The sequence below is a fragment of the Rutilus rutilus genome, assembly GCF_951802725.1.
Source record: "Rutilus rutilus genome assembly, chromosome: 16".
Lineage (NCBI taxonomy): Eukaryota > Metazoa > Chordata > Actinopteri > Cypriniformes > Leuciscidae > Rutilus > Rutilus rutilus.
Window position 1 is genome coordinate 6711060 of NC_140224.1, and position 22443 is coordinate 6733502.

Consider the following 22443-nt stretch of genomic DNA (forward strand, 5'->3'; position numbering starts at 1 on the left):
GGCTTTTCACAATGCCCTAAACCCTGGGTTGTCGTCACTCTAAACCCCACTTTTAACACAGGGTAAAGGATTTCACGCTTGTAATTTGGAAGAGGGGTTATGAAACCCTTCAGAGCAGGGTTAGCACTGCTTTTGTGGTGTCAAACGTGTACAGTATGAAACGGTGCGGTGTTAGAATGTTGCGCCTAGAACCAATATCCAATCGTGTGCCTTGTATTTACATGATTGGGAAAGTCACGGAAACACTGTACGTTGTATAAAAAATATGTTTCAGTTCAAGGGAAAATGTCAAATGATGATAAAGCACGACAATCGGAGTTAAAAATTAAGTATGTAGTTTCTGCGACACTAGTTGCACCTAGCGGAATTACAAAAATACAGCATATTTAGCAAATGCCCCTTTTGCACATTGGACCTACCCCAACTCAAAGACTAACATATTAGGGATACTTTTAGCTGTGTTGCTATGTGTAACGAGTCAAGTCATCTTTATTTATATAGTGCTTTATACAATACAGATTGTATCAAAGCAGCTTTACAGTGATAACAAGAAAATTACGCATTTCGGTTGTTGTTCAGCAGAAGTCAGTTCAGCAATTGATTAGGCTAACACTGTCTAGAGTGAACGCAAGCATCTCGCACATTTTTTGACATACCCACTGTAACTATTTGAGGCTGTCTACACTGGACACATCAAAGTAACCAATATGAACTGGGACATTTGGCTTTCTAAACAGTTGTGTGATGTTGTTGTATTGAACATCCATTGTAGTGCATTGCAACGCCTCATTTGCTCTGACATAGTCATGACCTGTTTAATCCTTTGAAGGTCTAAATGCAGAGAAATTTGGCTTGCAATTCAATAACTAAAGCTGAATGTCTTTTCTCATGTAATGCATCAGTCATGGTCCCATACCAGCTAAACATCCTCTGGCTCCACCTGCTACTGTATCCATGCCCCAAACTCATACTATTGGTTGAGATGGAAAGAAATGTAAAGATCTGTACCACTCTCAGTTTTGGGGGAGATAAACCCATGAATGGCATACCAAAGTAGTCAATGACCAAAAAACTGGGTTAAGAGAATAGGGTGACCACCCGTCCCGCGTAGCGCGTGCGCGCACAGCGTTTGAAGCCCAATTCATGCGTCCCGCAAATTGAGACCGTGTCACGCATAATCTATGCTTGCTAAAAAAAAAAAAGTTGGTCGCTCTATATCCTCGAGCCCCAGGCAGCCAAACGAACATTACTTGACAGTTCAGCACGCTACTGTTGCCACACCCACCCCTCAGTTGAACGGCTGACTAGGTTGTCGTCAACTTTTTCGTTGTTGTCATGACAATCTTTATTTAGAAAAAAATACACATTGGTTGGCCTATTCATGAGCATACATCAGCAATTACACATGTTTAGGGGAATAGGGCATTATTAATATACCATATAAGGTGGTATGTTCTAGAAATGGGTAAACCACTATCAGTGAGTCTGCCCGTGGGGTGGGGGCACCGCCGCGCCAGGCAGTGTCCCACATTGTCCCTCAGAAACATACCCCTTGTCCCCCCTTGGGCTTATTAGCAGGTGGTCACCCTATAAGAGAATGTATTTAAAACATTGTAAAATGTAAAAAAATTGTACATACTTCACCTTTAAGAGGCCGTTTCATTCTTAGATATTTATAGTCCGCAAAGTCCATTGAGGATAAACAACAGTTGGAAATATTTAAATAGGAGGATGTGCAATCAATGACACTGACACCACAAATTTACAAATAAGAACGTTAACCTAGGGTTTAGGAAACCCACAACCTACAGTGTGAAAAGTCAGCATATGAATACCCAGGATAGATTGTTAACCCCAGGTAAATCATGAGCAGTGTGAAACGTGAAGCAAGATAACCCAGGATTCCATTTACCCAGATGTTTAGAATGACCCATGGTTAAATGGTTAATCCCTAGTCAAGAATTTGAGGGACATAATTGAGACTTACCAATACAGTGATGGTAACAGAGGCCAACCCCGGGGGCATTTTACCACTTCCGCCATCCACAGCCTCCACCACAAAGGTGCGTGTTGTTCCATTAGGTAAGAGTTTCTCGAAATCAAGTGAGTGAAGCACCATCAGCTCTCCAGTGAGGGGGTTCACTGCAAACAGCTCTCTGGCCTCCTTGGTCCTGATACGGTATGTGACGTTTGCATCCAGATCGGGGTCCAGTGCCTGCGTGAGACAATCATTAGGATCAAAACACAAATGAGTAATTCTACTCTCAGCATTAATTAAACTCATTGGGCCTTATCTTACACCTGGTGCAATGCAGCACCAAGCATGACGCAAGTGTTTTTTGCTAGTTTCAGTCCGACGCAGTTATCATTTTCACGTCCTGCACCACGTTGTTTAAATAGCAAATGCATTTGCACCCATGGGCTGCTGGTCTGAAAACGATGTGTGTTCTGGCACATTGTTGGCGCGTTGATATTTTGAGGCAACAGATATAGACTGCACCATTGACCAACTGAAACCTGGTCTAAAGTCAATGGCGCAATTTTTCTTTTGTTATTTAATGAGCGCGTTAGTAATGTGCGCCTATAGGCGGGTCCACAATGAGTGTACACGATCTGCTTATTAAACACACAGGGACGCACAGCAGCACACAAACATGCCAAATATTTAAAATAAAAGGATTACAATGTAAAATATTATTATTGTGTACATAAAGATATGGTGGAATCCGTCTTGTCCCATAGATGGTCTGCTTGCGCACTTTTACCTCGCGCACGAGCAGTTCCGTTTGCGCTCTGGAGACGCGTTTGGTCTTTCCACTATCAAATTCCGTCATGTAAATAGCGAATCTGCCATGGCGCGAGCGCAGCTGGCATTTAAAGGGAATGGGAGATGAGATTCTGATTGGTTTAATGCACTTAAATCCAAAAACACACCCATTACTCATTATGAGAATAGGGACGATCCTTTTAGACAATTTTTTCCCATCGATAAACTAGCAAAAGTGGATTTGGACACGCCCTAAGTGCACTTGCGCCGTGCGCTTTGGACCATGCGCTTAGATCGTTAAAATAGGGCCCTTATACTTTTTCTGAATAAACCAAATGACCGGGTTACAATAATGATTACAATCAGAATCCTGTAGTGACCCTGAAGCAATGAGTAAATTAGAACTGGCAGCAAGGCACAGAGCAGCAGGAAATCACACATTCACCATCACATCAAACTGAACAACATACCAGAGGACACAGGCCTTTGGATGTTTCTATGAGGCAGAGTGTAGGTTCTGATGACAAAAATTGTCCTCACAGTGGTTATCAAATGGTGGGTAGAAACTGCAAAAATAGGCAGCAGGTTTGTTCTGATTGAAACGATAAAATGCAACTAACCATACAATCCAACCGGTTTCAAGTTAACAAGCTACGTATTTCAAATAAATTAACTTCAAGCCAAGAACACCTTTACAAATGTAAAACATGTCTGACTTGTCAAGTTAAGACATAACATTAGCAAAAGAAATGTTTTCAAGAGGCTAATTTCATGGAGTCATGTTTTTGATCTGGCCGTGTTTGATGTGTTGAATATGCATGGGCGGTGTGTGTGTGTGTGTGTGTGTGTGTGTTTGCCTGTGTATAACTTACACTGATATTGAGGATGACCATGCCCATTGGGCTGTTTTCTGGCAGTGTGAAGTGATAGGCAGGCTGGGAGAAGACTGGGCTGTTGTCATCCACGTCCAGCACTTTGATGGAGAGTGCAATGGTGGTCCGGCGAGGGTCCTTGGCCCCATCCGAAGCCTCCACAACCAAATCATACTGAGCCCTCTCCTCACGGTCCAGAGGCACAGCTGTGAAGATGCTGCCGTCTGTGCTGATCCTGAAGAGATCTGTGTGACTGACCAGACGGTAACGGACCTGCCCGTTAATGCCCAGGTCCAGATCAGTGGCCTGGATGTGGAAACACACACACACATATATAAACATTTACCATATCTAAAAGAAGACATAACTACACCAAAAAAAATAAAAATATAATAATAATAATGTGGATACCTGGACATCAGAATCATATGTGACATTTATTTTTTTACTCTTTCAGTCATTCATGATTACTGGATTAGGATTCTTTCTTTTAGGAATCTTTATATAGGCACTTTTTTTAGAGTGTGTTGGAGCCATCAAAATCAAAATTGGTCAGTGAAAACTTTGAAAGTATTTTCTTTGTATTTTTGTCAGTTAAATTAATTTTAAAGATAATTTACAAATCACAGATTCTTGATTTTTCTTTTCTTTTTTTCTTTTCTTTTTTTAGCATTTTATAAAATGTCTTAACTTTTCTGGATATGGCTTTGTATTATTTTAAATCTTACTGACCGCAATCTTTTGAAACTATTTTTCTACTATAGAAATTTTGGATACACTTTATGTTCAATTTGGTAAAATTAACAAATGCATTAGGTATCATTGACTAACAATGAACAATATGTTTACAGCGTTCCATTATATTACTACTAGTACACGTTAAAATTTCATGTTAAATAAATTAACAATAGTTACAATTATGATTTTTTTTTTAAAATAAATGATATTATGAAGTAACGGTTAATATTACAAATAAACATGAATTAGTAATGAACAATAGAATATTAGATCAATATCAAATGCAAATATTCATTGCTTTGTTCATGATAAATTATACCCAACATTATTATTTATTGATCTTTGCAGTAAAGCGTTACCAAAATTGCCATAGATTTCTCATTGACTATGGGATTCCTGCCACACACAGAGAGAAATAACCTGTCCATATGGCTGTGAAAATATAACCTTAATTTATAATTTCAACACGTCACCACGCAGAGTCAACGAACCACACACACCCCTAGAGACACCTGCTTCATCAGCGGGGTGATGAGACAATCAACAAAAACAACAGCAAGATTTGTGACTCCCTGCAGTGGCCCACACAGGTGCATGTGTTATTCTTTGATATTCTCATGGCAATTATCCACACTCAGCTCACAGACACCAGTAAGGAATAGTTCACCCAAAAAAAGAAAGAAAACTGCATTCACACTCATGCAGTGGTGGACAAAGTACACAAATCAAGAACTTGAGTAAAAATACAGAATCCCTTAATACAATATTACTCCAGTATTAAGTATTCCTTTTTTATTTTAATTGAGTTAAAGTACAAAAATTCTTGATTAATGTACTTAAGTTTATAAACCGATGTCTCATAGGGTAAAATGTGTTACCATTTTAAGAAGAACGCTGTGCAAACATACTAGTTTTATATCATTTGAAACTGCTACGACAGCTGAGAAGATGCATGGACATTAATTTGCGTTATTTTTTCGGGGGAGTTCCCCTGACGAATTGGTGAATTAAAACGAGCCAATGAAAATTGGCATGCAGGATTTGCATTCCGCAACCCGCCTACCAGCGCGGGTATAAAAAGGCGGAAGCAACGAATGCATAGTGCTTTTAGCTTCGGAGCCGACCGATTGTGTCCTCTCTGAGTGAATGAGCTTTAAGATTTTATCTATATAACGCTCTACGAGTCTGCTGTTTCAAGAAAGGATCTCTCTGTGTTGGTGAGACGGCGTTTCAGCGACCGCGCAATTTCCTGTCTGCCGGCTGCGTCTACACGCTGTTAATTCAAAAGCTGTTTTTACAGCTGGTAAACGGTTGAGTGCGCACAGCGGGCTTGCAGTTTTCCCGCTGTGTTGCCGCGTTGGGTCCCTGTGTGCTTCAGCACAATATAGAGAGTACTTTCTTCCTGAAAGAGCAACACGAGTGAAGATCGCGTCCTTTTCAGTATGACGTTTCACACGTGTGTTTCTGGATGCGTTCGTTTCCTGTCCTCATTTGACGGCCACGATCGCTGTTTCACATGCCTAATCAGTGTGTTGAAGCTGCGTTCGTGGGTGGTTCATGTTCTCTCATGAGTGCATGACCACGTCGGCACGTTGTTCGTCTCTCCTTTTTCGTAAGGGCTTGAGCCGCTCAGCATGCCGTGTGCCGTCGAGCTGCCGATTGACAGCGCGGGTTGTCACGGCAACCCAGCGCGCGTCATTTGGCGCTCAAGATGCGCGGTCAAGATCAAGACTTGCGTGCATGAGGTGAGTCCCTTTGCTTATTTCCCGATCTAGTTTCTCTTCTGGTGCACCAGAGGAGGGCTACTTTGGCAAATAACATTGGTGATCTGAGGGTTACAGTGAGCACGAACCACTCACTCCTCTAGCGCATCGCAAACATGCTGAGACTGTGTTCGTGGGTGGTTTATGCTTTCTTATGAGAGCATGACCACGTCGGCACGTTGTTCGCCTTGCCTGAAGGCTTGAGGCGATGGCCACGTTCACTGTCTTGCATGCCTGGTTGGCGGCCACGATCACTGTTTCACATGCCTAATCAAGTGTGTTGAGGCTGCGTTCGTGGGTGGTTCATGTTCTCTCATGAGTGCATGACCACGTCGGCACGTTGTTCACCTCCCCTTTTGCGTAAGGGCTTGAGCCGCTCAGCGTGCCGTGTGCCGTCGAGGCTTTCGGATGGGATTCTGGTCCTTCTCATGAGGGACCAAGCATTTCATTCGAGGCTCCAGGGGAGGACAGATGTCGATCGCTACATCGGAGAGAGGGCTGTTATACTCTGAAAATGATGCTGAGTTCCTACTATAATGGTGTGTTCTCGTGCTGAAGATTCAGACTTGACAGCCACACTTCCTGGGTCTAAAGTGCCTGGATGGGTGTGAACATTTTTGGCAGTATGGAAGCATTTTGGTGCCAATATGGCAAGCCAAACATGCCTAAATCTGCAGAAGTTTTTCCTCTCTCACTACCCCTGCACATTCAGTGCACGTGGGTAGTTCTGATTCGGGGTGGAGCTGTGCTTGGTGACTGACCGTGATTAGTCTCAGCGCTGGCCCTCGGTCAGACGATGTCCACTCTGGTGGTCCAGAAGCGCTTCAAAACCAGCTCGCTCGGAGTTCGTTTCCCCCCAGCAAAGGGAAGGGAAACGACCCTGAGAGGAGCGACCCAGAGAATGTGATGTCTGCTCTTCAGGAGTGCGTGTCATCACCACTCCTTCCCCCGGAGGAGGGCCGGGTGGAGAATCCTTTGTTGGTGAATTTTCTTTCTGTTCCGCCGCCGACCAGTCGGTCGGTGGTACCCAAAACCTTATTAAAAGAGCAGTTCTTCCTCCTCTGGGTCATTCACGGTTGGGACTGCCGAACAAGCAGTCTCTCCCGCTCGAGAGTGGGACGGCAGTCATTGTACCCAAGAAAGGCGGTGGGTTACGGCCAATCCTGGACCTGCGAGTATTGAATCGGGCCCTGCAAAAGCAAGCTTCCGTTCAAGATGCTCACGCAGAAACGCATTTTCGAATGCATCCGTCCCCGGGATTGGTTTGCAGCGATCGACCTGAAGGACGCGTACTTTCATGTCTCGATTCTTCCCCAACACAGACCATTTCTTCGGTTTGCTTTCGAGGGTCGAGCGTATCAGTACAAGGTCCTACCCTTCGGGCTGGCCCTGTCGCCCTGTGTCTTCACGAAAGTCGCGGAGGCGGCCATTGTTCCCATGAGAGAAACAAGGCGTTCGCATTCTCAACTATCTCGACGACTGGCTCATTCTGGTGCACTCGCGAGATGTGTTGTGCGATCACAGGGATATGGTGCTCCGGCACCTCAGTCAGTTGGGGCTTCGGGTCAACTAGGACAAGAGCAAACTCTCCCCTGTGCAGAGGATCTCTTATCTCGGTATGGAACTGGACTCGGTCGCCCAGACTGCGCGCCTCACGGAGGAATGCGTCCAGTCAGTGCTCAACTGCCTCAAGTCAGCGGTCCCACTGAAACAGTTTCAGAGGCTCCTGGGGCATATGGCAGCCGCAGCCGCAGTAACGCCGCTCGGCCTGTTGCATATGAGACCGCTCCAGCACTAGCTTCACGATCGAGTCCCGAGGTGGGCGTGGCAGAGCGGCACGTTCCGGGTCAAAGTCACCCCACACTGTCGCCAAACCTTCACCCCTTGGTCGGATCCTGTGTTTCTACGGGCCGGAGTGCCCCTAGTCCAGGTTTCCAGGCATGCTGTGGTATTCACAGATGCTTCTGCCAAGGGCTGGGGGGCCACGTACAAAGGGCATGCAGTCTCGGGTCTGTGGACGGGGCCCCAGCTGCATTGGCACATCAACTGCCTAGAGTTGCAAGCAGTACGCTTAGCCTTGTGTCGCCTCAAGGGCCTTCTCAAACACAAGCACGTACTGGTCCGTACGGACAGCACTGCGACCGTTGCGTACATCAACCGACAAGGTGGTCTACGCTCCCGTCGTATGTCGCGACTCGCCTCCCACCTCCTCTTATGGAGTCAGAAGCATCTGAGGTCGCTTCGTGCCGTTCATGTCCCCGGGGAGCTCAATCATGTGGCCGACGAGCTTTCACGTCAGCCTCCCCTTCCGGGAGAATGGCGACTCCATCCCCAGGTGGTCCAGCTGATTTGGCGAATCTTCGGAGCCGCACAGGTAGACCTGTTTGCCTCTCCGGACAAGACCAATTGCCAGTGGTATTACTCCCTGACCGAAGGAACTCTCGGCACGGATGCCCTGGCACACAGCTGGCCCCGGGACCTACGCTAATATGCGTTTCCCCCAGTGAGCCTTCTTGCACAGACCCTGTGCAAGGTCAGGGAGGACGAGGAGCAGGTCCTTTTGGTGGCCCCGTATTGGCCAACCCGGACTTGGTTCCCAGAACTCATGCTCCTCGCGACAGCCCCTCCTTGGCCGATTCATCTGAGAAAGGACCTACTTTCTCAGAGAAGGGGCACCCTAGTGCACCCGCGTCCAGACCTTTGGAAACTCAGGCAGTGGTAGACACCATCTCTTCAGCTAGAGCCCCCTCTACGAGGCGCCTCTATGCTCTGAAGTGGAACCTGTTTGTCGACTGGTGTTCTTCCCACAGGGAGAACCCACGAACTTGCCCGATCAGAGTCGTGCTCTCCTTCCTACAAGAGGGGTTGGAGCGAAGGCTGTCTCCCTCCACCCTCAAAGTGTATGTTGCCGCAATAGCCGCACATCACGATGTAGTTGAAGGTAAGTCCGTGGGGAAGCACGACCTGGTCATCAGATTCCTCAAGGGTGCTAGGAGGCTAAATCGCACCTCTGCACCCTGTACCCTCTTGGGACTTAACTTTAGTGCTTAGAGCGCTCCAAAGTCCTCCTTTTGAGCCTTTGCCGACAGTAGAGCTTAATTTGCTGTCCATTAAGACAGCGCTCCTGTTAGCATTGGCTTCCTTCAAGAGGGTAGGGGATCTGCAGGCATTTTCGGTCGACGAATCGTGCCTAGAGTTCGGGCCTGGCCTTTCTCGTGTTATATTGAGACCCCGGCTCGGATTTGTGCCCAAGGTTCCTACCACTCCCTTCGTGGACCAGGTAGTGAACCTGCAAGCGCTGCCCCAGGAGGAGGGAGACCCAGCCCTAGCTTTTCTCTGTCCCGTCAGGGCCCTCCGGATTTATATAGACAGAACGCAAAGCTTCAGGACCTCAGATCAGCTCTTTGTTTGTTGTGGAGGCCAGCAGAAGGGGAAGGCTGTCTCCAAGCAGAGGTTAGCCCACTGGCTAGTGGATGCTATCACCAGGGCTTATGAGCCCTGCCCACCCAGGTTGCGGGCTCACTCCACTAGGAGTGTTGCCGCTTCCTGGGCTCTGGCACAAGGCGCCTCGCTAACAGACATTTGTAGAGCTGCGGGCTGGGCGACACCGAACACTTTCGCTAGGTTTTATAGCCTACGTGTGGAACCTGTTTCCTCCCGAGTACTCGCTACGGCCAGGAATTAGAGGGAATAGGTGTGTCGGCTTGCGACGCCATTCCGTGAGCGGATACGTGCGTTTTTTGGCTCCGTTGGTTACCCAACAAACGGCTAACCTCGTGAGTTCCTCCATCACCCCCTTCGGTGCCAGGCGTTGCGGACCACCCGGCACCAGGTCTGCTACCTTCAGTAAGGAGTTGCTAGTAGACTGGGTGCCTTTTCCAGTGGTTCCTGCGGCGACCCTTGATTGCCACGTGCAGTTCAGCCGTGTCTTCCCCTTGACAGACTCATTCTGTCGTCCCTGTTGAGTACGCTCCTCACACCTCCGGACTGGGACTACCTTCAAGGACTGCCATATGTTTCACTACCCTACGTGGTTAGTACATGTGTGTATTTGAGGGCCTTCCTCTAGGCTGCCTCAGCTTCCGCAGCGTCCCCCCCATTATTATTTTCCTTGGGGTCGGGCACGCTTTCCCAGTGTTATCCAATATCCACTGATTGGGTCTTGCGGAACAGCAGTGTGATTCCCTAGCTAGCTCCCGCAACATTTCTGGAAACTGCTGCAGGGCTGTAGCTTAGCTGGGCGCTGGAAGGGGCCAGCACCATGGTGTTTTGGTAGGGATCCCAATTCTGACGAAAGGGAACGTCTCGGTTACGTATGGTAACCCTCGTTCCCTGAGTCCAGGGAACGGAGACGCCTCGTCCCGTCGCCATGTACCTTCGCGGAGGACTGGACACCGTTCGGCTCCTCAGCGAAAAGCACTATGCATGCGTTGCTTCCACCTTTTTATACCCGCGCTGGTAGGAGGGTTGCGGAATGCAAATCCTGCATGCCAATTTTCAGTGGCTCGTTTTAATTCACTCGTAGGCAATTGGTCTCCCTAGCGTGATCCTAATTCGTCAGGGGAACTCCCCCGATAAGGCGTCTCCGTTCCCTGGACTCAGGGAACGAGGGTTACCATACGTAACCGAGACGTTTTCATAAAGAATACATTTTAAATTTGGAATTATTAACTTACTTTTCATGCCAACTGAGCTGTCTTTAAGTAGGGGAGATAATGACACACACACACACCTGAACACAATTACAAAATCAAATTGGTTACCATGATGACAAACAAGACAGGGAGAAACGGTGAACGAAGAGGTGTGAAAGAACGCCCTCTCCCGAAAGGCGCGTCCTCGCGCCGTAGAGAGGAGGTGAGGAGGATGTGGAGATGGCGAATGGTTGGTTAAGGGGATGGCGGAGGGTAGACAGAACCGGCAGAAGGTACAGGAGGAGGTTCTGGAGAAGGACGGCTGACCAGGAGGATGCGGAACTGAAGGGTCCTAGACAGCTACGACAACCCCCCAATGTGGAAGAGGGCAGAGGTGGAGCTGGAGTGACAGAAGGCAGAGGCGAAGACTGAGGGAGGGAGGAGCTTGCCGGAGCCAAAAGGATGGAGGGCCGGAGAGCAGCGAACCACAGCGGCGGCGTGGTAATGTCTGACCCAGGTGGAGCCGATGTACCAAGGGAGCCCGGCAAGCCCGGCTGATGGTCCACGCTGGAGTCGAGGGAGGAAGGAATGTAGGTGCAGGAGCCAGGGCAATGGGTCGAGGTGGAGCAGAGCACACACAGGCTGGAGGGGGAGCCATGGTCTTCTCTTGTCCAGGAGATGGCTCCCAGAGGGTCCTAGCCACGCCACTGAGAGGAGGCTGAGGTGGTACTGAGGGGCTGATGGGAGGTAGTCATGACTGGGTGGTAGGAGTGGCTGAGAGCTGAAGAGGAGACTGGAGAACAACATTGCGGCTGAGGTGCTCTCTCCATCTGCGGTGGGCACATACTGTAGATCCTCGCATCGGGGTGGTAACTGGCTGGACACAGGGTTGGTAGTGGGTCTGGCGTCGTCATCCGCCAGTCCGAAGGTCAGCGCAGATCTGCATGAATCAAGCACCCACTCCACATATGCAGCAAAGCTCCCTCGAGGCCCCTTCTCGAGGGAGCCTTCCATGATGAAAAAAGTCCAAAATGAACACACAAAAGAAAAAAAGAAAAAGAATAAACTAAAGGTCTTCTGTCTGTAGTAACACATGGCGAAGAAGATAAAGATCCACAATAGTCTTTAATAGTATCCACAGATAAATCCAAAACCGAGGCAGGCAAGCAAACACGACTATAACATTGACGAGACCCGACAAAGACACGCCAACTGAACTGAACTTAAGTAGGGGAGATAATGACAGATTCTTTGCTGTGGTGACAGCCATCAGTTGCGTGTGTAGTCAAGTTACAAGGAGCTCCCGTTCTTGGTTCATTTTGAGTCTGACTTGTGAATTCTGTGAATTGTTAACTGGAGACTCGCCCTGACCGGATCATTTGAATTACTGAGTTGATGAGATACAATCGGATTGGTCAAATTCATGAATCAATCTTTGAATTGTTTAATGTGATTTGCAAACCAATTTAACAGGTTAATTGAAAAGAATCAGCTTGTTTGTGGGTGACTTTTTTTAACTTCAAAATAACAAGGAACGACATGTTTTAATGAAATGTAGTGGAGTGAAAAGTATGATATTACGCTTTGAAATGTAATAATGTAAAAGCAAAAGTTTACAAAATTTAAATACTCTTATAAAGTACAGATAGCTGAAAAATGTACTTAAGTACATTAACAAAGTAAAAATACTTTTTTACTATTCACCACTGCCCTCATTCCAAACCCATATGGCAAGCTTTCAAGCTTCAAAAAGGATGCAAAAGCACCTTAAAAGAATTATAAAATTTGTCCACATGACTCCCTATTTGTTATCTTGGAACTTGAAAGCCCGGATTTTGCCCGGATTTTGTTAAAAAACGTTCCTTTCTTGTTTCATGGAAGAAAGAATGTCATATGGAATGGCATGGTCAATGACAATCTCTGCGGTCTCTCAAGTTTCTCCATATAGACAAGTCTTAAAAATCTGACTTAATGGTATCAAACAAACTACCAACTGTGCTATCCACTTCTTATTCGTTCAGCACTAGAGCATGAAAGCACCTCATTGACACTAAGGCAAAGTGCTTTTGTTTTTGATAAGGCCTGAAACAAAGTGCTCAAAGACCCCCTGCGATAAATTTTACAGACATAGATAAAGCGAGCACTGTCCTTCGCCAAAGGGTCGGACCCAAACTCATTTACTTCCGTCAAAGCTGAAAACCCAGAGGAGGCCAAGATGGCGATGGCGCAGTCAATGACAGACTCGACCCTTTGACAGACAGGTCATATTTTCCATGTTTAAAGGAACAGAATCAGAAAAATCAAGCTCTACGTGTGAAGGGATATTAGCCTCATGCAATGCTTGCTTCAAATGTTCCTTTCATTTTTTCTCCATTCGTGTGTGTTACAGAGATGTCTTGTATTATTTGAGGTGTTTCAAATATAATTTGGAGGGATAAATGCTTAAAGAAAATGTTATTTACATAGACGGTCCATAAAATGTTTTAGCATGTAGTAATTGAAGTGGTGGTGACAATGAGCTTTCTAAAGCCCAACAAGCTTGTCAAAAGTAACAGTAAAAGTGAAAAGTCGACCTGTTTCTTCAATTAATAATACCAAAGAAGACACTTTTTCTGTTTTTTGAAAATATCACATCAGCTACAGAAGCTGTTACTTTCATTAGGGTATACAATGACTGCTATATAAAACAACTGTTGTGTTTTCAGTAGTAAAATACTTTCTCCAATCCCAGTTGAATATGCAGATTGCAAACCACAAATCAGCTGCTTTCACATAACGTTCCATTAACCGATGCTCAGAATATGATGTATTAAGAAACACAATGGCACCGCTAACGTATGTTTTGCAGGTGTGCGATTATGAAAAGAGAAGATAATTTACTGTGTTTTATGCACCTGGCTCAGCAAATGTTTTCAGAAACAGATTTTATTATCAATAAATATAGGAACTTTTGAGTCACTGATGCATTTTATTTGCATAAAACTAAATGTTTATCATTATCTTTGTGCATATCCACCACATTTGCATGCAATTATACATCTATATCTCTGTGATTTTCTCGTTCTCGATTTTCACAAAGCGGACATTCAACATCAAGTGCAACTCTGTTGCAGTTTTCCAAACAGTAAGTTGAAATTGATAACTCAATCAACCAGCAGCAATATGTCTAATGTAGTGTTCTAATAGTAGTAGTAATAATAATGTATTTCTTAATTTCACAGAAACACAGCACCTTTATTATAGGCTGTTATGGTGTCAAAAAATCGTTTTCTTTCTTCTGCTGCTCTAAATGAATTATTACTATTTATTTGTTATTCATTATTTTGATTATTTGGAAACTTTTAGGTTAGTTGCCCTCTGAAAAAAAAGGCATAAAATGGTAGGAAAACAAACATGAAATAAAGATAGCATTAAGGAGATGGCAGAACTTCCTGTGCGTTCTTTATCACATGCTAAGGTAAGCAAATGCTGGTAATGAAAACATTCATCTTCTCAGCAATCAATCGAAAGTTAATTAAACTTGAATATAGGGCACAGCAGAAATGCCACACGATGCATGCTCGTGTTTGGGCGCGTGTTGTGATGCTTGTCTTGTAAAAACACAGTAGGAGGTGAGAAAGTATATAATCAATTTAAACAAAATCAAGTCTAGTCCTACATTTTCTTCTCGTTGAATATACTGTTTCACTCGGTAAAACTTAAGTAAATAGGTTGTGAAAAGCGTTTCACATTGACTTTAAGAAGGATGCTTGCGCTATCAGGCAGATAATGGCAGAAAGACAAGTTCTAACTAACTTTTCTAATTAGCACTCATATTTCACACTACTTTGTAGCATCTCTGATAACAACATTAGCCCACTTATTTGTCTCACAGCTGCTTTAAATCATTATTAGGCATATTGACGGAATGCAGACAAGCACATCAAAGAGAAGACCGGCAGAAAATGAAGGTGTCTGCTTCTGTCCACATCAATATGGCAAGTAAGTTCATAAAAAGCTTTCTGATGAAAAACAATTGCAAGAGTCTAGACAGCAAGTCAACTGACAAGCACTCCGACCACAGACAGTGAGGCAGGACTGCCTGGCCTGAACTTAACCAACTTCAAACAAGTTTAAATTCCCCATGCTGTGGCTTATTTGGAATCATTTGAAATGAGCACGTCGGCCAGGTGTAATATCTACAGCGATGCAGGCTCTGCTGTGATAGCGCTGATAGAGCTCTGTGGGCATTCCTCTAATGATATGGAAACCTCTGCTGCTTTATGTTAGCCGTAGGGGATGTTTAGCTAGCGTTAAGCTTTGGACCATGTCCAACATGCTGGGAGACGTGTCAGGAGCTCCAAATGAATTCAAGACAAGTGAGGGTTTGTAACTGAAGCTTGTAGTTGAAGTATACATATTGGCGTGAATATCAGAGGGTGGGATGACTTTGTGTTAATTACACCTGAGAAAAAGGGAGTCAAATATGGAGTGGGATGTGGCCCAATTCAAGATGTGAAAGTGAGTTCAATGATTGAGAAGCAAACATAATTTTTTTTCCAACTGAGTTGTTCAGTAACACTTTACAATAAGGCTTCATTTGTTAGCATGAGTTCATGTATTAACTAACATGACCTAACAATAAGCAATACATTTGTTACAGTATTTATTCATCTTTCTTAATGTTAGATGTTAAATGTTACAAATACAGCTGTTCATTGTTTGTTCATGTAAGTTTGATTTTAATAATGTACTAGTAAATGTTCAAATTAATATTAACTAAGATGCTGATTTGCTGCAGAAGTATTGTTCATTCTTAGTTCATGTTAACTAAGGTAGTTAACAAATGTTAACTAATGAACCTTATTGTAAAGTGTAACCAAAAACAAAACACAATGCGAGCAGTGTAGTCTGATTCACAAACAAATGCTCCCAATGAGCTGATACTTTTTAGAATATCAAAAACAACAGTATCAATATCCAGCCTGTTTTATAAAATTAGCTTCACTGTTTTGTCTCTCTTAAATTGTGTATGATATGAAGCTGTTTCAGCACTGATCCCAGACTTATTCATAATATTTATGCATAATCTTAATTTGTATTTGCATTCAAATCAAGTCCCAAATAAAATAGAAAATAATCAAATGAGATGAAGTAGCATTTATAAACCATTTACTTCCAAAAATGAACTTTAACACAAAGTTATTAAAAATCTAAACTATTTTATTTATTTCCAGCCTCATTACCATCAAATCAAATAACATAGAATGATATAGGATTTTGTGCTTATTCCTAGACAGCAGCAATCAAGCCCTGGAACATGGTGCCCATCCATCTTGTGATGTGTAATGTATATTTATCAGACACAAAGTAGACATGTTTAAGGAACGCTCTGCTAATAAACAGTCTGCCAGCATTAGCCTGTGATTATTTTGATGACAAAGTGCGGCTCTATTAATCTAGACCACTAATTACAAGTCTTGCAGCTTAACAGAGCCCAACAAAGCTGCTCATTACAGGATGTCCCCGAAGGTAACAAATTATTTAAATTACATTTCTTTAATTGGAAAATCATAAACAGTGGAGCGGGCAGGGACTTTGGCGGATAGGCTGCGGGTGTTTGCCAGCTGGGCGATGGGAAAAGAGTGAGATGAGGGCTCAAGAGGGCAGAGGAAGACACTCCAGCTGCTGGCGTCAGGCCCAAACCCCAGCAGGCACTGATTAACACCACTCATATGAGACCGCGGAAGGGACTGAAATACTCACATAGAACTGGACAAAAGAACATTCATGCTCTGTGCACATAACTATGACAGAGCAAGCACATGATTTGAGACTTTAAAGGGGTCATATAATGGTACATGCACTTTTACAAGTTGATTGCACTGAAATGTCTGTTGGCAGTGCCTGTACACAACCATCCTATCATGATAAAAATCCATCCAGTGGTTTTGTTTTAATCTCCTTATATGTTTGACCATCTCTGAAATCAAGCCGTTCGATATTGTGACGTCATAAGATCGTACGCCCCTCCCGCTATTGTGATTGACAGCCGTGTTTCAACACAAGACCCGCCCTGAGCAAGCTGTGACAGCCGTCGTCATAGTAGTCCGCCATTGTTGATATGCTGGAGTAGAATGGCGTCTAAGCGATTGTGGTGTTCTGTTCTTAGATGTAATAAGGAACACAGCAGTCATTTGGATGTTCCTAAATCCGAGCCGTTGAAGAAGCAGTGGCTGAGTTTTGTTTTTGAAGCGATATGCCCAAAGGATTGACGCGGGGATTCCCTCACGGGGATTCCCCACGATCGTCTGTGCTTTCATGTTTGCGCGAATCATTTCACACCAGACAGCTTCACAAACGAGAAAAAACGGATCGGTACCAACGTGTTCCTGCTGAACCTCCAGAAGATGTGAGTGTAATGTTTTATTAACCTTTATATTAGTATTTATATTAATCTTTGCGGAATTTGCAAACCTTGCTGCAGGCTTCACGATGAATGCGTCTAAGGTTTACACTCAGGGTACATTACGGCATGTTTTCTATGTACGACGTTCTCAATATAATTCATAATCCCACGTTTATAACGAATAACACGTGGTTATTGTGTTAGATACGGTCAGAGAATGTCTAATACGGTGTACCCACAGAACAGAGGGGCGGGGTGAGCAAAGCTCATTATCATTTAAAGACACATGCACTGAAACGGCGTGCTGAAAACAGAGCTGTTTTTGACCAGGTAAAATTAGTGTTTTCTTACAATACTAATGAGAATTTTTAATTAAAGTATATTACAAACTTTTAATTTAGACCCTAAAGAATCATATTAGCTTGTACAAAAATGGCATTATATGACCCCTTTAAGTCTGTAACGCAAATGTGAAGTATCTAGCATTAGCGCCTGCTCTAAGCCATTCAACTGACTTTAATAATGTTCGACCAAGGGAAACAAGGTTTCTGGGGGGGGGGACCCTAGGTTGGACCTGCAAAGGACCCTAGGTTGATTTTACTCTGAACCATCCCTTCAACAAGTTCAACTCACTGATTCAGTCTGGTAATAGCAGTTCTCAGTTAACAGCTCCATGGAGGTGATGATTCTAAATAACATAAATACTGGTCTGTTTCTCACAAAAAAAAAAAAAAAAAAAACTGTAACCCTTGTTCTGCGTCTGTACTGATGCTGACAGAACTGCGTCGATAAGACACTTTGGGGAACGCCCTTAGCGTAGCGGCTCTGAAGCATGAATGAAACTAAGCCAATCTTGATTGGTGTTGCGTCATGACAGTCGTAACCCGAGACGTTACCTTTCGAGGGAACTCGAACTGCGTCGATAAGACACTTTGGGGAACGAGTACTCATTATGCCACAACGAGCCCTGCCTGTCCCAGTGTGAAGCTGCACACAGGCACACTTAGGACGAGAGCACTAGAGTGCCTGGCATAGAATGAATGTCCAGGCTATAGAATCTGATGAAAGTATGAGAGGTGGCCCATCCTGCTGCATCGCACCCTTCTAGGATCGGGGCCCCTGAAATGAGGGCTCTAGGGGACGCCACGCCTCTGGTTGAATGAGCCCTCACGGCCAAAGGTGAAGGCAAGCTTGAGGGAAGGTTCTTGGCCTCAGCCGACTCCAGAGGTTTGAAGGGGGCCTCGACCAGCCCTTCGAGAACCACTGCCAGGTCCCATGTGGGAACTCCGGTACGAGCCGCAGGTCTCATCCTCCGAGCCCCACGGAGGAAACCTACGACCAGCTGATGTCTCCCCAGAGGCCCATCACCCAGAGGAGCGTGGAAAGCCGCAATGGCAGCCACGTACACCTTGAGTGTGGACGGGGTAAGACGAGCCAAGAGGCGATCTTGGAGGAGCTCCAGCACTGAAGCCAACCGGGCAGTTAACTGGTTCCACCTCACACTTTCTACACCAAGTGGAAACACATTCCACTTTAGGCCGTACAATCTCCTCGTGGAAGGAGCTCTAGAACTGAGTATGGTTTAAACCACTCCCGCCAACAGGCCAACCTCTAGGTACTGAGCCCCCTCAGGGGCCAGGCCCAAAGTTTCCACAGGTCTGGTCGAGGTTGAATATTGAGCCCCCGGCCTGTGGAAGCAGGTCCCTCCTGGGAAGAAGCTCCTCAGAGCCCTGGCATCCATGACCGTGCCCTAGCCCGTGAGGGAGGCGTCTGTCAAAGCGGCTTTCCGGCGACATGACGCTCCCAGCACAGGGCCTTGGGACAGAAAACAAGCTTTTTTTCCACATAGATAGGGAACGAAACCATCTGCGTGGAACGGGTTCCCCTCGGGGAAAACCCCTTGGTTTTCAACCACCACTGCATGGCCCTACCACGCTGCTGCCATGAGCCCTAACACTCTCTAAAAATATTTTACAGTGATGGACTGACCTAGCTTTATACTGGTCACCATGGCCAGGATGGACTCGATCCGTGCAGGAGACAATTGTGCCCGCATCGTGACCGAGTCCCACGCCACTCCCAGGAACGTGGTTCTCTGGGCTGGTGCCAACACGCTTTTTTCATGTTGAGTCTAAACCCCAGGCTCTGGATGTGGGCAAGGATGACATCTCGATGCCGAACTGCCAGCTCTTGTGACTGGGCCATAATAAGTCAGTCATCAATATCATTTAGCACCCTGACACCCCTTTTTGAAGCCTCAGCGGAGCTAGAGCTGCATCCATAGCTAGGCCGTACAGAATAATCCAATATTGGAACGCTTCGCCCCCGAAAGCGAACCTCAGGAACTTCCTGTGAGATGGAAGGATGTCATTCGGGTATCATTCGAGATTCGTTCTCAATCCCCTGAAGCGGCTCTCTGGCAGGGTTTGGTCAAAAACGATTCTCGATGTGCGGACACGAGTGCTGCCTGGCCGCAAGCCCGTGGGGCAGACAGAGCAGCGTGCATTCGCTGGAAACCGGTGTGTCCCGAAGCGCACTTTACGGCAGGATACAGACATCGATTTCCTGAGGGCTCCGCGGAGGAGCGATTCTCGCTCGTCCCTCCACGAGCGAGAATGGGGGAAAATGGGGACAGCCATTTTCGTCTCGATTTTCGACGTTCGCTGCTCATCATTTTAATTCCTCAGAATTAAATGCAGCCAAAAACACTGGATAAGTGAAACTTATTAAAAGAAAAATTAAAATATCTAACTTCTTAAAGTCAGATAATATTCCATCATTTTAATTCCATAGAATTAAATGCAGCCATAATCACCAGACAATACTGTTTTAATAAACGCTGCCACGGCAAACGCGAGATTCGAGCCGTTACAATATATTTGCCTTTCATCCCTCGAGAAGAAAGTCAACAGGTGCGAGGTTGAAACATCCGACAGCGCATGGATGCACGCGCGTCGAGATATTTCTCAATGAACACTGCCAGCACCCTCAGGAGCTGACTGTGCATGCCTCGCACCCACACATAATCTTTATTGCGGAGTAGCCCCGTAATCTACGCGCTGCCTCGGCAAAAGCGAGATCCGAGCCACTATAGATTCTGTATTGCAATGCAGACCTTTAATCTACGCGCTGCCTCGGCAAACGCGAGATCCCAGTCACAGAATCTTTATTGCAGAGTAGACCCGTAATCTAAGCGCTGCCTCGGCAAACGCGAGATCCGAGCCACTAGATTCTATATTGCAATGCAGACCTTATTTGGGACAATTCTTATGGGACAAACAACATCAAATAGGACAGACAGTTTCACACAGAGCACTTGCTGAAGAGCAAAAAGCTAACTCTGTTGTGTGCCGGCATCCCTTTGTAGCTTCCGTGTATGCCGTCACATGTTACGTCATGACGCAATACCAATCAAGATTGGCTTAGTTTCATTCATGCTTCAGAGCCGCTACGTTAAGGGCGTTCCCCAAAGAGTCTTATCGACGCAGTTCGAGTTCCCTCGAAAGGGAACTTGGAAAATTCAATATAACAGGTGTAAAAGATGATTTTGCAATTTCGGTTTTGGAGCGACATGAGGGTGAAAAAAATCACTTTCATTTCTGGGTGAAGATACTCCTTTAAATCAACTATAAGATATAAGAAATCAGAAAGTTAAACTCTGAAGAGTAAACTTGTAGAGATTCATGATTTCCATCTGTGTTGACTCCAGTGGGCAGAAAACTGCTGCAGAGCAAATAGTCTGGAGATCAAACAGAGAGGAGAACAAGTATAAAGAATTTTGAATGTGGTTGCGACCTTACCTTTACTTGACCCACAAAAGCATTTGCCTCTTCCTCTTGAACTGTGAGATTATGGGGCAGCAGAGGATCGAATTCAGGGTCATTATCATTGACATCAGTCACCACTATATTCACCGTAGCAGTCGAGGTCTGAAAACAAGAGCCTTCAGGTTACTTAAATCGTTACATGGACGCCTCTAAATAAAAAACTTCCACAGTTTCAGTCAGTGATCTAACGACATCAATAAATCTGAAATTCAAACCTTGTGTGCCTTTGAGTGATTTTGTTACTGTCTGGTAATACAGTGTTGGCTTTCATACACAATTATCCATTTCCCCTGATTAATTTGCAAAGAACTTGCAAAATTGCTAACATATTTGCATTCATCATCAAGCTATGAATGGGGTCTAATGAAAAATATCCACAGCTGTTGAGCAGATTAGTGTTTCAGAGTATAGATCGCCTCAACAAATTGATGGATGCAACCAAATTAACAAGCTGGCAGGGAGAATTCCGTCTACTCAGTAACAAAAATTAACTGTCTACATTTCCGATACTTCACAAAGTGTCTTATTTTGAAAGATGAGTAATGGAAACATAACACTGACACATTCACGCAAGCACAGCAAACATATAATTAACATTTATCTACTGTTACTTATTAAACTTGCATAATGCCATAATCCAAAATATCCTAAAACGGTCTAATTTTTCATTTCTCATTTATTCTATAGATAATTACTTGCTTCTTTCTTTTGATTTTGGGGAGAAATAAAACCCCATAAAATATGTTATTGACAGAAATAAATGGTCCAATGGTCCAGTAACTCATGTTGGCATTTATAACCAACTTCAAGGTGTCCTAGTGGTTATGAAAGCAAAGTTTGCCATGTGTTTTCTTATTTCTCAGTCAAAAAGAAGCAAAAAGTTAAATAAATAAATACATAAATTGAGGGCTTTGACTTTACTTTACAAAAGTTCTTTGCAGTAGACTTTAAATCGTATTATTTGTGTGTGGTTATTTTCTGAGTCCAAGTGTTTTTTTTTTTGTGTGTTTTTTTTCGGAAGTCCGGTGATGTAGTGTCTCTTCAGCTGGCTAGGTTGGAAGCAGCAGTCAAATCAAATTAGAAGTGCATAGTCTACAGGGTGAAAGTTGTGTCTGAGAACATTTCACACAAATTATTGCTTTTCCTCCTACCAAGTCTTCTAGACACTCTTATCAGACTACACAAATATAAATTACATAATAAATCAAACAAAACAAATACTACTACTGCAAAAAAAAAAGAAGTTTGTGTGAACCAACAAATGACTAAATGAATAAACAAACAAAAATAAATAAATGAGCAAGTGAGCCAGCCAGGCCTTTTAGACCATGTTTCACAAACAAACAAACAAACAAACAAACGAATGAATGAACAAGCAAGTCAGACAAACAGATCAGCAGTGTATCGTAATGATCAGTATCATTAAAAACTTGTTGCTTTAAAAGTGTATTTCT

At 44.6% G+C, this 22443-nt stretch overlaps 1 protein-coding gene across 2 annotated transcripts in view; it reads right to left on the bottom strand.

Annotated features, from left to right (window-relative positions):
* The window catches only part of LOC311305984 (protocadherin-15-like), a 228887-nt gene that overhangs the window by 88973 nt on the left and 117471 nt on the right, over positions 1-22443 (bottom strand). For both annotated transcript variants that reach the window (XM_084434059.1, XM_084434058.1), the window contains exons 19-21: positions 20963-21091; positions 3640-3945; positions 1988-2215 (exon numbers count right to left, since the gene is read on the bottom strand). In XM_084434059.1, coding sequence (XP_084290185.1) covers positions 1988-2215; positions 3640-3945; positions 20963-21091 — 663 coding nt within the window. The remainder of the gene's footprint in view (positions 1-1987; positions 2216-3639; positions 3946-20962; positions 21092-22443) is intronic.